Raw genomic sequence first — 12,690 nt, 5'->3', positions numbered from 1 at the left:
ACAATGGAAAGTACATTTCCATATATGTCAACAGCAACGCCCTTTCCAAATCTGATTTCAGGGTCCAAGGCAGTCCGAGCCTTGGGTTTGTACAACGCATCAGTGCCGTGTTCCCCGTTGTTTGAACAGACCTGAGTTTCAAAAAAACAGCGTAATCGTCATTTTACCCTTTTCTTGTTTATGGAAAAGGTGTCTAACTGACGAAAGAGGTGATCGCAACTGTTGGGTTGTTGTGTCTGTTGTTTTTTTTTAATGGAGCGTTTGGACCTGAAAATCGTATTTTGAACGGGTGTTACATCAGACCTAACAGCGGCAAAATGGACACAAGGAAATGTGACAGCGAGCACGAAAAAAAAAGCACGACTGAAAGAACAACTGGACCAAGATCTACTGAAGAAAATTCCTAAACTGACAGGATTTCTCAAGGTTGCGGACTCTTCTGATAAAGCGTGATTAATAACGAGGGGGGCCCAAACAAACAGCAGCCTAGGGGCCCGTGACCACCTTAATCCGCCACTGCCCGGACCCCCTGCTAAGGCTCCATCTAAAAAAAAAAAAAAAGAGTATTTCTTGCGTCCACTCGGTCAGTTGTTGCCTTAATGCTGCCGCAGTAAAGGTACTTTAACTGAGAAGAAATTACATGTAAGACAAAGGGAGACAGACATCATGAGAGCGAGGGACAGAGAGAGAGGAGTGAGCTGAGCGGAGGGGCTGGCTCTCGTGCATTCCTCGCGTGTGTGTGGGCGCGTGGCTCAGGGTTCAGAGCGAGCTGTCGGCCCTCCTCCTCCCCCTCTTCCTCCTCCTCCTCCCCCCCTCCCTTCAGCGCTCCGACACAGACAGGCAAAAGGCGGAGGAGGAGCAACCACGGAGCTCACAGTCAACAGACGCTCGGTGTGCGTACAGCGGTCGGTCGGCGGGTTCAGGCTCCACCGGCAGAAGCTCCACGGAGGCAGAGGAAGACATCAGCCCGCGGTAAGCTAACGGACATTAACGGTTACGCTGGGTGACGTCGACGCTTCTCGCTGTCTTCTGAGGCTGCACTTTTTACGGTATTAACCACACATGATCGTGAGTTTAGGGGCTTATTTATTCAGTCTGTGGTCTCGGGTGGTAAAAGAGCACACTATGGGCTAAGAAAATATTATTATAATTTAGCCGAAACTCCTCCGAGATAACGGTTAAATCAACGGGATCTCACTAGCTAACGTAACCGCGCCGCGCAGCGTTCCCCCGGGCTGTACCGTGAGCACCCCGCTGATGATAACGTTCATTTAGGAGCCAGTAAATGAGTTGTATGTGTGTGTATATATATATATATATATATATATATATATATATATATATATATATATATAACATCAGCTTACTGTGTCTGACCTTTTGCTTTAGATGAAGAGGATATGTTTTTAACATATTTTTTTCTCGTTTTAACATATATTTCTGGTTGCTCGTGTACAACTGTGACTTTTAAGGTGATTTAAGTAACCTGTTTAAGTTTCCGCAAGGCAAAAGCCCCATTATTGTTATTAGCTATATTGCTTAAGTTCACGTCAGTGCTCTTCCCCCTGAGTATCCTTCGACAAACCGTCCTCCGCGCTCCCCATGCGGCTGACAGCACGGTGAAATCCCGGAGCAGGAGGTCCACTCCCTGCCCCCGGTGTAAAAATAGCCCGGTGTGGCAGCTTAGCCTGGGTCACGGTAATGCCTCACGCACACACACACACACACACACACACACACAGACAGACGCACACGCACCGGTTTTCCCAATTCAGTCCTCCAAAGAGGGAGAGTGCCATCCCGAGAGCAGATCGTACAAACCCGAGCTGATGCGTCGTTATCGGTTATAGTCCCGTTATGTGGGTCGACAGCACGCCACAACAGTTGTGCATGAAGATGACACCTGTTTGTTTTAGCCTACTTACCGCATCATCTGTTTCAAACAAGCGGGGCAACTGGCGCGGGAGGTAGAGCTGGTTGTGCTTTAGACCAGAAGGTTGGAGGTTCGATCCCCGCCTTCTCCTGTCCACATGCTGAAGTTAGAGCAAGATACTAAACCCGTAATAGCTCCCCGGTTAAAAGCAGAAGCCAAATGTCACTGCTTAGTCCTTACACCTAATTAATACAGTAAAGTATGACACAGTCAAGATGTGTTGTAGACTGGGCTGTAAAGATTTGTGTGAAGCCTCAAAATTGTGTGAAGTAGCCCTTTAACACGGCACTTGCTACTGTATTGTGTTGTTAATATGCAGGGTTTTTTCCTCCTCCATCTTGAGGTTTGAGTTCAGCTGCAGAGCGACACAGCTGTCGCACCCACAAGTCACTTTGGTAATAAAGCTGCGGTGGCTGTCCAGGTGCTGATGACTGAAATACGATGTAACCTAATTTTGTTCTCATGTGCAGCCTACTTTCTGTTCTTCTGCTTGTCTTAAAGTGGAGGGAGAAATAATTCATGCCCTGTTTTATTTTACTTAAATATGCAGCAGCAAGGAGATAAAATAAAAGAACTGTCAGGATGCAGCTGCAATTGTAAAATGTGCAGGCACACAAGATGCAACAAAATAGCCTATATAAACACAAACAACTGGGAAGTGAAAAGACTAAATACCCTATATCGTACAGGAGGGGAAAGGAAAGCAGCCCAATTACAGACTCCTGGGCAAAGCCTGTGCAGATTATGGATAAACAAAGCGTTGAATGCCTTGAGTTTGCCTCAAAATTCTCAATTATTATTTTAAGCCAGAGAGACCTGCTCTCTCACTCTGAGTCTCTCGCTGAATCATTTCCTAATGAGCTCCGAGCTGAAGGGGAAAACATGAAATCCCCGTTTAAATTCAGCTGCAACCTTAGAGACAAAAAACAATCGGCTCTGTGTACTAGTGATGATTTCTATTTTTCTGTTTGGTTTTCGAGAGCTGGAAGGGTGCAAATAAAAAGGAGAACGCACTTATGGATGAGAAAAATGTACGGATAAATGTGTACAAACGCAGATGGCAGAATAACGAAGGCAAGCATACAAAATACAATGGTAGACCTCACTGTTGCGACGCAAGAGCCACTGGTAATTATGGTCCTGGTGTTGGAAGATCAATTTTTCAGTGTTCTTAATTACAAACAGGATTGCACCGGGTATAGGAACATAAATAACTTGCTTGGGCTGACAATGGCCATCTAAAGTAGCGTTTGGATATTTTCCCACTGGCTTGCCTTTGTTTCAGTGTAGATGAGCCAGGCAGCTTTTGGCTGGAGAAGAAAGGTTCCTGGTGAGTAGGTGGCTCTGAGGCTGGAGGCTTCGGGGAGAGCAGCAGATGGATGATGATGTAGCTGGTTCTGGCGCTCCCTGCCTCCCGCCGCCATCCGTCACGCGCTAATGATCGTGTCACACCTTCTCCCCGGGCGGCCGGCCGCTTCTGCAGCGCTCAGCTCAAAAACTGGTAGCTCTACTCAAATCCCCTCTTCACAGCCGCTGGCTGAAAAGTCTGGAGACAGACTGTGCTACAAGCCTCTCTATCACTAATTCTTCACGTCCCCCTCTCTCTCCATCGCCTTCCTTCACCCCTCTTCACCTTTAAAGTCCCTGCAGACTTTCCTCATCTTTCTTCATCCCCTACTTCCCTTGCCTCCCATTTATCTTCTTTTCGCTGTAGTGCATCTCCTCCACATCATTCTTTTCCCTCTCTGCCCTGTTTATGTCATGGCCCAGTTCGCCGGAGTTGCTCTCAATTCACAGCTCTTAATACTGCTCAACACCAGCGTTCTTTCGCTTCTTTTATACATCATTTTTCTTTGATTTAACTGATGAAAGGAGAGGTGTTGTTTTTTCTTACCCCCTCCTCTCTGGGAGGTCTGAGGTCAGTCACACATAGAGCTGTTCCATTTTGCTCAAGGACAGCTCAGCAAGAACTTGCCAACAGCACATTAGGGAGTCTCCCGAGTTATTCTGTCCTATAAAGTGTTTAGGTGTTTTCCCCAGGCAGTATACAGGAGCCCACCACACTAAGACAATGATACAGGTCCACTGCAGCATCCAGCAAAGTGCAACACTTCTGCTCTAATACATCGCAAATTACTTTCTCGATTTATCAATTATTCATCTAGTCTGTAAAATTTGAGAAAATAAGGAAAATAAATTCCCAAAGCCCAAGGAGAGATCTTCATATTGGTAATTTTGTTTGACCAACAGTCCCAAATGCAAAAATATTATATAATTTTTCTATCATATAAGACCCCAAATTATGACCCCAAAAAAGGATTTTCCCATCCTTTTGATCGATTAATCTACTCGTTGTTCCACGTATAAATAAACAGATTCACATCTTTTCAATACATAAAGAGCATTATCGCTTTCTGTAATATTAACTAAAGGAGTTGTCACATCACATTACTTTTTTTTCTGTAAAACCTCACTTAGTATATCAATAAACAACAAATATAACCACGGGGTTATGTTATTACACTTAATATCTAAAGTACGGTATGTTTTAACCCATTATATTTGTAATTATAATAAGTATCACATTTGATTTAGATGATATACCCATTATAAAACTAAAGACCCACACGCAAAGATTTCAGGCGCCTCTCGACCGCACTGAGAATATTTTAGCTGGGTGGAATCACTGCTGTCCTGTATTGTGTTTCATTGAGGCGACATGGGAAGTAAACACCACTTTGGTTGCACATGGACTGACAGAAGTCTTTTTTTTTTAAAGTGCTATTATCTCCAGTCGGGTGTTAAATAACCATGTTATGGGACACGGCATTCTCTCAGCTCATTATTCTGTCCCAGGTGTTACAGGAATAAGCGTCCCCTTCAGCTCTGTGTTACAGCAGACTGTGTCCCCAATGAATGCAGCTGGCCCTTCGGAAAACATGATGGAATGCCACCTCCTCTTGTGTGTGTGTGTTTGTGTGTGTGTGTGTGTGTGTGTGTGTGTCTATCTCTTTGGTCTCGGCAATATTCTCACCACTGGGATCAGAGACTCAGTTTGGCATTCTGGGAATATCGGTGCTGGCAGATCGGATGATGCTCTCCACAGCTGCTGTTTCTAAGAAAAGCTTGAGGACACACTCGCACGCACACACACACACCAGACATGCGTTCACATGAGCTACACACATGTAAATACACAAGCAAATGCCACGGCCAAGCTCAGGACTGTATGTTACTGTCACACACTTACAGTAATACACTTTAAGCAGCAATTAACTGTGAAGCCAGGAAGAGAGAATTTGGGGAGCCTAGACAGAGGTTAACACACACATACGCAGACTCGCAAGCTTAGCTACTTGATGTCATTTCCAGGAGCTATACTTTTATGCTCTGGCGACTGTTTGATGTTTGTGTGTGTCTGTTTTTACGAAACAGTGTGGTGGTATTTTTGTTGTACAATTACCACTAACACTTTTTTTTGCTCCTGTGTTTTTCGATCTCTTCAGGCTATTTTCCATTGACCAGTAAAGAGCCGGCAGAGAGAGGAACAGTCGAGAAGGCGAGCACGGGCGGAGAGGATAATTGCATTTCTGGCTGCCCTGTAGGAACATGGGATATATGACCTCATCATTCACCTGTGAGGCTCACCAGTAAACAACTCCAGATAGGTAGGAACAGTGCACACACACACACACACGCACAGACTCATGCAAATGTGGGCAAATGTATATTTAAACAACAGTAAATTATACAAATTTAGACGGGTTGGTAAACACACACAAGTGTCATGTGTCAATGTTTTGCATTATTTAGAAGGATGACTGACGCAGTCGTAGAAAGTGTAGATGTCCTCCTAAAACCCTGTGATGTGACGCCATGTGATGTCATCAGCTGCCCCTCCCTGCCGTCATGTCAGTCCCCCTGTTGTCAAAGGGAGGACGAGGAGTGTCACAATGACAGTAAGAAGCTGGAGCAGCAGGTGAGTGACACAAAATATAGTGTACCACATTAATAATATACCATGTTAAAATAATGCACCCCCTCGCCACCTCTCTTCACATGCTCGCTTTATGACAAATTGTTTCCTCGCTCGCAGAAAAACTGTAACCAGGTGCAACCAAAGAAAAAAGTGAAGGTAAGCTAAAATAATTCTGCCTCTCATTACTCATTCTTACTGAGATACCTGTCGTATTATACTCTGTGAATTTGTAACATGTCTCCACGGTGTGTGTATTTCAGGCCAAAGGAAAGTTAGTGCGGAGCATGGCTCTCTGCGAGGAGTCCTCGCCATTTGAAAACACCCAGGTAACACACACACGCATATCTGATCGTCATCCACCTCCTCATCATCATCACCACCATTACCATCATCAAATTACTTTTTTTCCTCCCTCTTAGGCATCTCCAGACGCAAACATCTCATCTAGCTGCCATGACAACGAGATAACTTCCTGTAAGGAGGAAGAACAGGAGAACAGCACAGATCCAAAGAAACATTCACTGTCCAAAGGTGTGTGTGTGTGTGTGTGTGTGTGTGTGTGTGTGTGTGTGATATCTCATAAAAGTGAGACAAGAGAAAGCAAATAAAATGTAATAAAATGGGGTTCCATGCCGCTATTTAGATGTAATTCTCCTGGGGTGTTTAATATTGCAGTGCGCTTTTTTATTTTTTATTTTTTTATTGTCTCGTAATACATCCTGCCTGTGTCGCTCTCAGAGTCCAGCGTGGAGTACACCGACTCCACCGGCATAGACCTGCACCAGTTCATCATCGACACCCTCAACAGCAACCCCAGAGACCGCATGATGCTGCTTAAACTGGAGCAGGACATGATCGACTTCATCACCAGCAATAGGTGTGTGTGTGTGCGTGAGTGTGAGTGTGAGAGTACATGATCTTGGGTCCTCATTGAGGCATCCCCCTGTTTAAAGTTGTTCAAATAAAACTTGCATGCATGCATGCTAAATCCTATTAAAGACTGAACACGATTTTATGCTAATTTAAGATGTTTCCAGCTCATATATTATAATTCTGTCCATACGGCTTGTAGGTGTATGATACTGATCAATATATGGGCCCAATTATGTTAGTGTAGGTGTGTTTGAGCCACTGGTGATGAAAATGGACTAAAGCCAAAAAAACACAATCATTCTCAAGTCTACCTCCTCCTTTCGCATTTGTTTGGCCTCTCTCTCCTTCTTTCTCCCTTTCATACATTTTTCTTATCCTCTCTCTTTCCACATGCCAGTCCCTTTAAGAAGTTCCCTCACATGTCGTCCTACCACCGTATGCTGGTCCATCGGGTGGCGGCCTACTTTGGCATGGAGCACAATGTAGACCAGACAGGCAAGTCTGTCATCATCAACAGGACCAGCAGCACACGCATGTAAGCATGCATAATGCATCTTCGCATGTACATCCTTTCCTTTTTTAGCATTTATTGTATATTAAAAGCGTGTGTGTGTGCCCTTGTTTGTCTTCAAGACCGGAGCAGCGTTTTCTCGATGAGGTGCATAAGGACAAGTCTGAAGAGATCCACCGATGGAAAATCATTTTAAAAAGAGACAACAGCTCAGATGACCAGGTCTGTCTGTCCCCCCATCTCTGTAGCTGCTCGTCTCCGTGGAATTTCCTCTATAATTGGCATTGATCGTATCCCATCAGCCCGTTCTGACCTGTTCTCTTTTCTCTCCCTACAGACCCGACTTCACCCCTTGCGGGAGAAGCAAAGCAAGTCAATGGAGGAGAGAGAGGAGGAGTACCAGCGAGCACGAGACAGAATCTTCAACCAAGAGGTGAGACACAGAGAGAGAGAGAAAGACAGGCAGATATGACATAGAGAGATATATAGGAGACTCACTAATATCTCTGCTATACTTTAACAGCCACTCTGCACCCAGGAGAGCGTCCATGCAGAAACCAGGTAACCTTGCCTGCAGTATATTCTCTCCGTGTGCCTTTTCAGATTTTTATATTTAGATGAGGACATTAATATATGTCTTTTGTGTGTCTGTGTGTGCTGTGTGCAGGGCTGTGGAGGAGTACAATCCATATGCTGAGACCCAGAGGAGAAGGCAGCTCTTCAGGTAGAGACACGTAGTCATTTATCATCTTAATCTGGTCAGCCTGGCTGCAACAGAGCTTTTCAGAATCTGCAGTAGAGACAAAATGAAGACCTAGATTTGGAATAGAGGTTTTTTTTCTACCAGGGTTTAGGATTCTTTGAAATCTTGCACATTCTGAATTTTTTTAAAAACTGAAGTTAAGTTTTTAGAGATGTACGTCAATATATTCCGAGCCTTCATTACATGATGCATATCAGCGGGTGCGAAAGCTACTTTTGTCGAGCATTTACATAAATGGCATGCAGTAATAAGGTTGAAGGATAATTCTGGATGTGCCTCACAGGGGGAGCCGTGACAGCTCAGGCTCCAGCTGGACAGGCAGCAGCAGACAGAGCAGCACTGACACCGACATTCGCTATAGCAACGACCCCCGACCTTGGAGCAGCACGGACTCTGATTCCTCCTATCAATGGACGAGTCACAAGTCAAAACCCTGCCAAGTAGCCAACCACAGCTGGGACGCACACGGTTCAGGTGCGTCATTTGTTTTTTGTTTTTTTTATACCATGCATCAGAATAATATTTTTGAGACTTTTCATCACTTCTCCGTCACACCTTAAAGGTGTTAATTCTGCCATCCAGGGTGAGACACTTCACTCCTCACTACCTGTGCGCAAACAAACTTATTAGCAGGTTTCATCACCACACCACACTTGGCAAAATCACTGTTTATAAATGATCTCTGATCTTTATTCAGCAGCATCTAATTAACAAAAAAGCAGTGGAAGTTCTTCTGGTGTGAAAATTGAACTCAGTCCATGAACCTTCACACCATAGCTGTAAATTTTCACACAACACCTCGAGTCTTCAATATTCTAGAAAAAACGTCATTACTAAGGGGTTGGGCTGTATGTTTTGAGCACAGGCAGAAGTGGAGTTTAAGATGAAGATGAGATCAGATTAAGATGTTGAAACCTGAATTTGTTATGTGCTGTGATAATAAAGCTCTATTATTCTCTTCATTATCTCATCTCTACTCCTTCTTCCACTTCTCTCTCTTTCTCTCTCTCAGGCTCCATCTCTGTTTTCAGACTGCAATCCACTTGCCCCCTCCCGTCCTCTCCTCCCATCATAGATGAGCCGGCTCCTAACCCTGCCTACATCATGGAGAACGGGATCCCACCGGGAAGCATACTAGTGAACCCGCATACTGGTAAACACAAAGACACACACACGCATGCACACACACACACACACATGGAGGATTTATCATCCTCAACCATTGACTGACCCCTTAGGGCAGCCTTTCCTGAACCCTGATGGAACTCCTGCTGTGTACAACCCTCCGGACAGCCAGCAGCCAATCAGGAGCCAGACTCAGCTGCAAAGCTGTCCCTCTCAGCACCAACAGCAGCAGGTAGCACACACACACACACACACACACACACACACACACACACACACACACACACACACACACACCACAGCAGGAAGTGGTTAACATGTTATGACTGACATACATACATGTGGCTGTTTGTCTCTTTATCTCTGTCCCCATTTGTGTGTCTCTCTCAGGTGGTTCAGTACTCATCTGTCTCTTACTCAGCTCCACAGATGTTGCCTGTCACTCCCTCACAGCCATACACCACAGTATGTATCGCTGTACAATCTGACTACAGCTGCACATACGTGTTTTACAGTATGCATGTATATTTATGGGCGTCCGTGTGCACGTTGACCTCCTTTTTTTTTCTTGACCGACAGATCGAAGATATCTCCTCGCAGTTCGCTCATGTGAGCTGTCAGTCGACAGGCGAAGCCCCGCCCGTGTACCCTCCCAGTCAGGGTTACATCTATGCAGCTCCTCCCCCTCCTCCTCCCCCTCCCAACCCCCCCAGCTACTGCCAACCCTCACCTCAGGTACACATAGACATGCACTTTTCATTTTATATACGTTTTAAGAATTCTCTCCATTGGTTAGCTTAAATTCTGGTTATACAGTCATTTATTTAGCTTTTCAAATGGATTTAGCCATTTAAAGGAAGAGATTAATGTAAATAATAGTGAGAATAAAGCTAGTATTTTTCACATTATTTCCTATAGTTGCCTATGTATTACTACGGCCAGTACCCTACCTCAGCTCAACACCCCTGCAGGCCTGTCTCACCTAGCCAGAACATCCACAGCCAAGCAGCACAAGTAACAGGTACGTCTCACTTAGTAACAGTATTCCCTATTGCCTTTTTTTCTCTCAATTGCTGCTTTTTCAGAGTGTGTGCGTGCGTGTGTGAATGTGTGTGCGATGGGTTTTTAGTTTTAATGTGTGTTTGTTAATACACAACCTTCAGAGATCATCAGACCATCTACAGAGACAAACGACTGATAAGTGGACAGTTGTTCTAATCAATCAATGCTCTGTGTGTGTGTGTGTGTGTGTGTGTGTGTGTGTGTGTGTGTGTGTGTGTGTGTGTGTGTGTGTGTGTGTGTGTGTGTGTGTGTGTGTGTGTGTGTGTGTGTGTGTGTGTGTGTGTGTGTGTGTGTGTGTGTGTGTGTGTGTGTGTGTGTGTGTGTGTGTGTGTGTGTGTGTGTGTGTGTGTGTGTGTGTGTGTGTGTGTGTGTGTGTGTGTGTGTTTGTGTGTGTGTGTGTGTGAGAGGCGCAGGCCGTGGCAGTAGAGGAGGGGGCCGTTACACTGTCAGAGATGTAGTCTGAGGGTCTCACAGTGAACCGGTCTCTTTTCCTGCTGCTTCTATTCAACGCAACGTCAAAGACCGAGGAGACACACATTTCAACACCATGTTAGAATTTAGAGCCTGTTAATGAGTGTATGTATTTGAAACAGCTGACAACAGTCCATCCACACCTTCTAGGCATCAGTGGCCGTTAACCAAATGAACTTGAATTAGTGTATATAATTATACTAGACTCAAAGCGGCAAGACTCGGCAGGACTGCATCAGTGACGGAAAAAATGTTTATGTATTTTCCAAGCAGTGTTTTTAGTTACTGTTTTTATTTAATGTTGCCAATAAAGAAGTGTAATCCAACTGCAACTATATTAATTATATGTGATTTTTATGTTTGTCTTTTGGGTTAAAATAAATAATAATAAACCCTGCAAAGAGACCCTAACATAAAATAATAAATACATTTGGTGGACAATGTTTTTTTAATGTATCAACAAATGAACAACTTCTGGAACATTTTTTCAGAATGGTTTGTTAATCCTGTATCGAAGCTTCCTCACAACTCCTCATTTGTTCTAAAGTAACTGTTAAACTCTTAATTCTTGTGTTGACCTTTTGCCAAAGAAAATTCAGTGATGAAATCTATTGTTAATAATCTTTTATATGACTGTGTGTTTGCAGCAGGTTACGCCCCTGCTGTGGGGGTGCAGCAGTCTTCACACACCCAGGCCCAGGCTGTGCTGGGAACCTACTCACCGATGGCCTCTCATCAGCGTAGCATAGTCCAGGTAAACACGGAGCACCCAAAGGCCTCATTCTGCATCGGCCTCCAGCAACTCAGCCTCCAAAAGAAGCTTTTAGCAGTTCAGAAAGTGCTCGTAGTTGCAAATTCACTCCAACTTTCTTTTTTTCTTTTCTGCAGGGAGGTGTGTCAGTGTCCTATCCCCAAAGTAAAGTAGTGACCGGAGTTGGTGGGGAAGCAGGTTACTGCTGCGTGGTGCCCCCACCCTCCCATCACGGCAGCTGCCATCCTCCCAGCTGCGCCAACCTCAGCGCCCCGGCCTGGAGCGCACAGTACTGATGATGCCTCGGCGGACGGAGCGATGATGTTCGAGTTCCCTGCGTGAACTCACATGCATACACACACATTCGTTACACAAACACCTTTTTTTTCACACTCACCTACACCCGCCTTCCTTCTGTCGATGCCCACAGGGTACACCGTTCACACTCATAACAAGCATGTGCACACACACACACACACACACAACATACACCCACTCACATTCAGAAATGTACCACTTTACCAAAGCTTAATAGTATATATCAGAGCTGCTGTATTGAATGCATAATTTATATACACAAATGGAGTTTTATATTGATATTAAATTATATATTGTGTTCCAAGGAAATGCACTGTGTGAATAGAATAAAGTGCTGTGGCTGGATTGACGATGTCACATTTCTATATCATCCTGGCTCTTGTTTCCTCTAATGATGATGATGATGCTAATGTGAGTGGATGCAGGCGTGGCGAGATACATACTCCAGGAAATAAAGTATGAGGAAATACGCTGTTGGAAAGCAGAGATATGAGTTGTTAACCTACCACTAAGTTCATAAATGGGAGATGAGTGTCATTGCCTTAATATCTTAATAACTAACAAGCAAGTGAAATATTTCTGCATTAACATTGTTGATCATTTAGGGCATTTACTTTTAGGGAATCTTGGTATTTTTGGGAGACTAAGATGCTCACACAGTGGGAGTTTTCATTCAGCCGAGCAATAATGTTCAGTAGTTCACATGTAACAGCAGACTGTTGTCAGTTACTATTCCATCAAACAACTTCAGGATTCTCACTGTGGGACTTGAGCGCCCCCTCCTGCTCAAAGAGTCTCAGTACACTGTCCTCACACGTAACACCATACAGGTTATTTTACCACTTGATCATCAGTTTCCTTCAGCTCTCGGCCTGCAACCAACTATTGTTTCCATTGCTGATTA

The 12,690-nt window shown here is 44.5% G+C and overlaps 2 protein-coding genes across 3 annotated transcripts in view; one reads left to right on the top strand and one right to left on the bottom strand.

The window, feature by feature from the left end:
* Positions 1-862: 862 nt before the first annotated feature.
* Positions 863-12,149, top strand: arpp21 (cAMP-regulated phosphoprotein, 21). 2 transcript variants are annotated; one of them, XM_083925403.1, is made up of 20 exons: positions 863-972; positions 5,440-5,601; positions 5,747-5,912; positions 6,030-6,068; positions 6,173-6,238; positions 6,332-6,443; positions 6,651-6,789; positions 7,183-7,320; positions 7,419-7,518; positions 7,634-7,729; positions 7,820-7,857; positions 7,964-8,020; positions 8,343-8,533; positions 9,072-9,212; positions 9,298-9,416; positions 9,575-9,649; positions 9,764-9,919; positions 10,103-10,205; positions 11,368-11,471; positions 11,606-12,149. In XM_083925403.1, the coding sequence occupies exons 3-20, from the start codon at positions 5,751-5,753 to the stop codon at positions 11,762-11,764; spliced, it is 1,995 nt and encodes a 664-aa protein (XP_083781529.1). In that variant the 5' UTR covers positions 863-972; positions 5,440-5,601; positions 5,747-5,750; the 3' UTR covers positions 11,765-12,149. The 2 variants fall into 2 exon arrangements, with proteins under 2 accessions (XP_083781529.1, XP_083781528.1); XM_083925402.1 differs by having other exon boundaries at positions 11,365-11,471.
* Positions 7,960-12,690, bottom strand: part of zftraf1 (zinc finger TRAF-type containing 1) — a 15,253-nt gene continuing 10,522 nt past the window's right edge. Inside the window, exon 8 of the mRNA XM_083925407.1 lies at positions 7,960-8,086. The gene's annotated coding sequence lies outside the window, so the exon portion shown is untranslated. The remainder of the gene's footprint in view (positions 8,087-12,690) is intronic.

Source organism: Echiichthys vipera (genome assembly GCF_963691815.1).
Source record: "Echiichthys vipera genome assembly, chromosome: 13".
Taxonomy (NCBI): Eukaryota; Metazoa; Chordata; class Actinopteri; order Perciformes; family Trachinidae; genus Echiichthys; species Echiichthys vipera.
The sequence above is the reverse complement of the archived record's forward strand: the minus strand, read 5'-3'. Positions and strand labels throughout refer to the sequence as shown.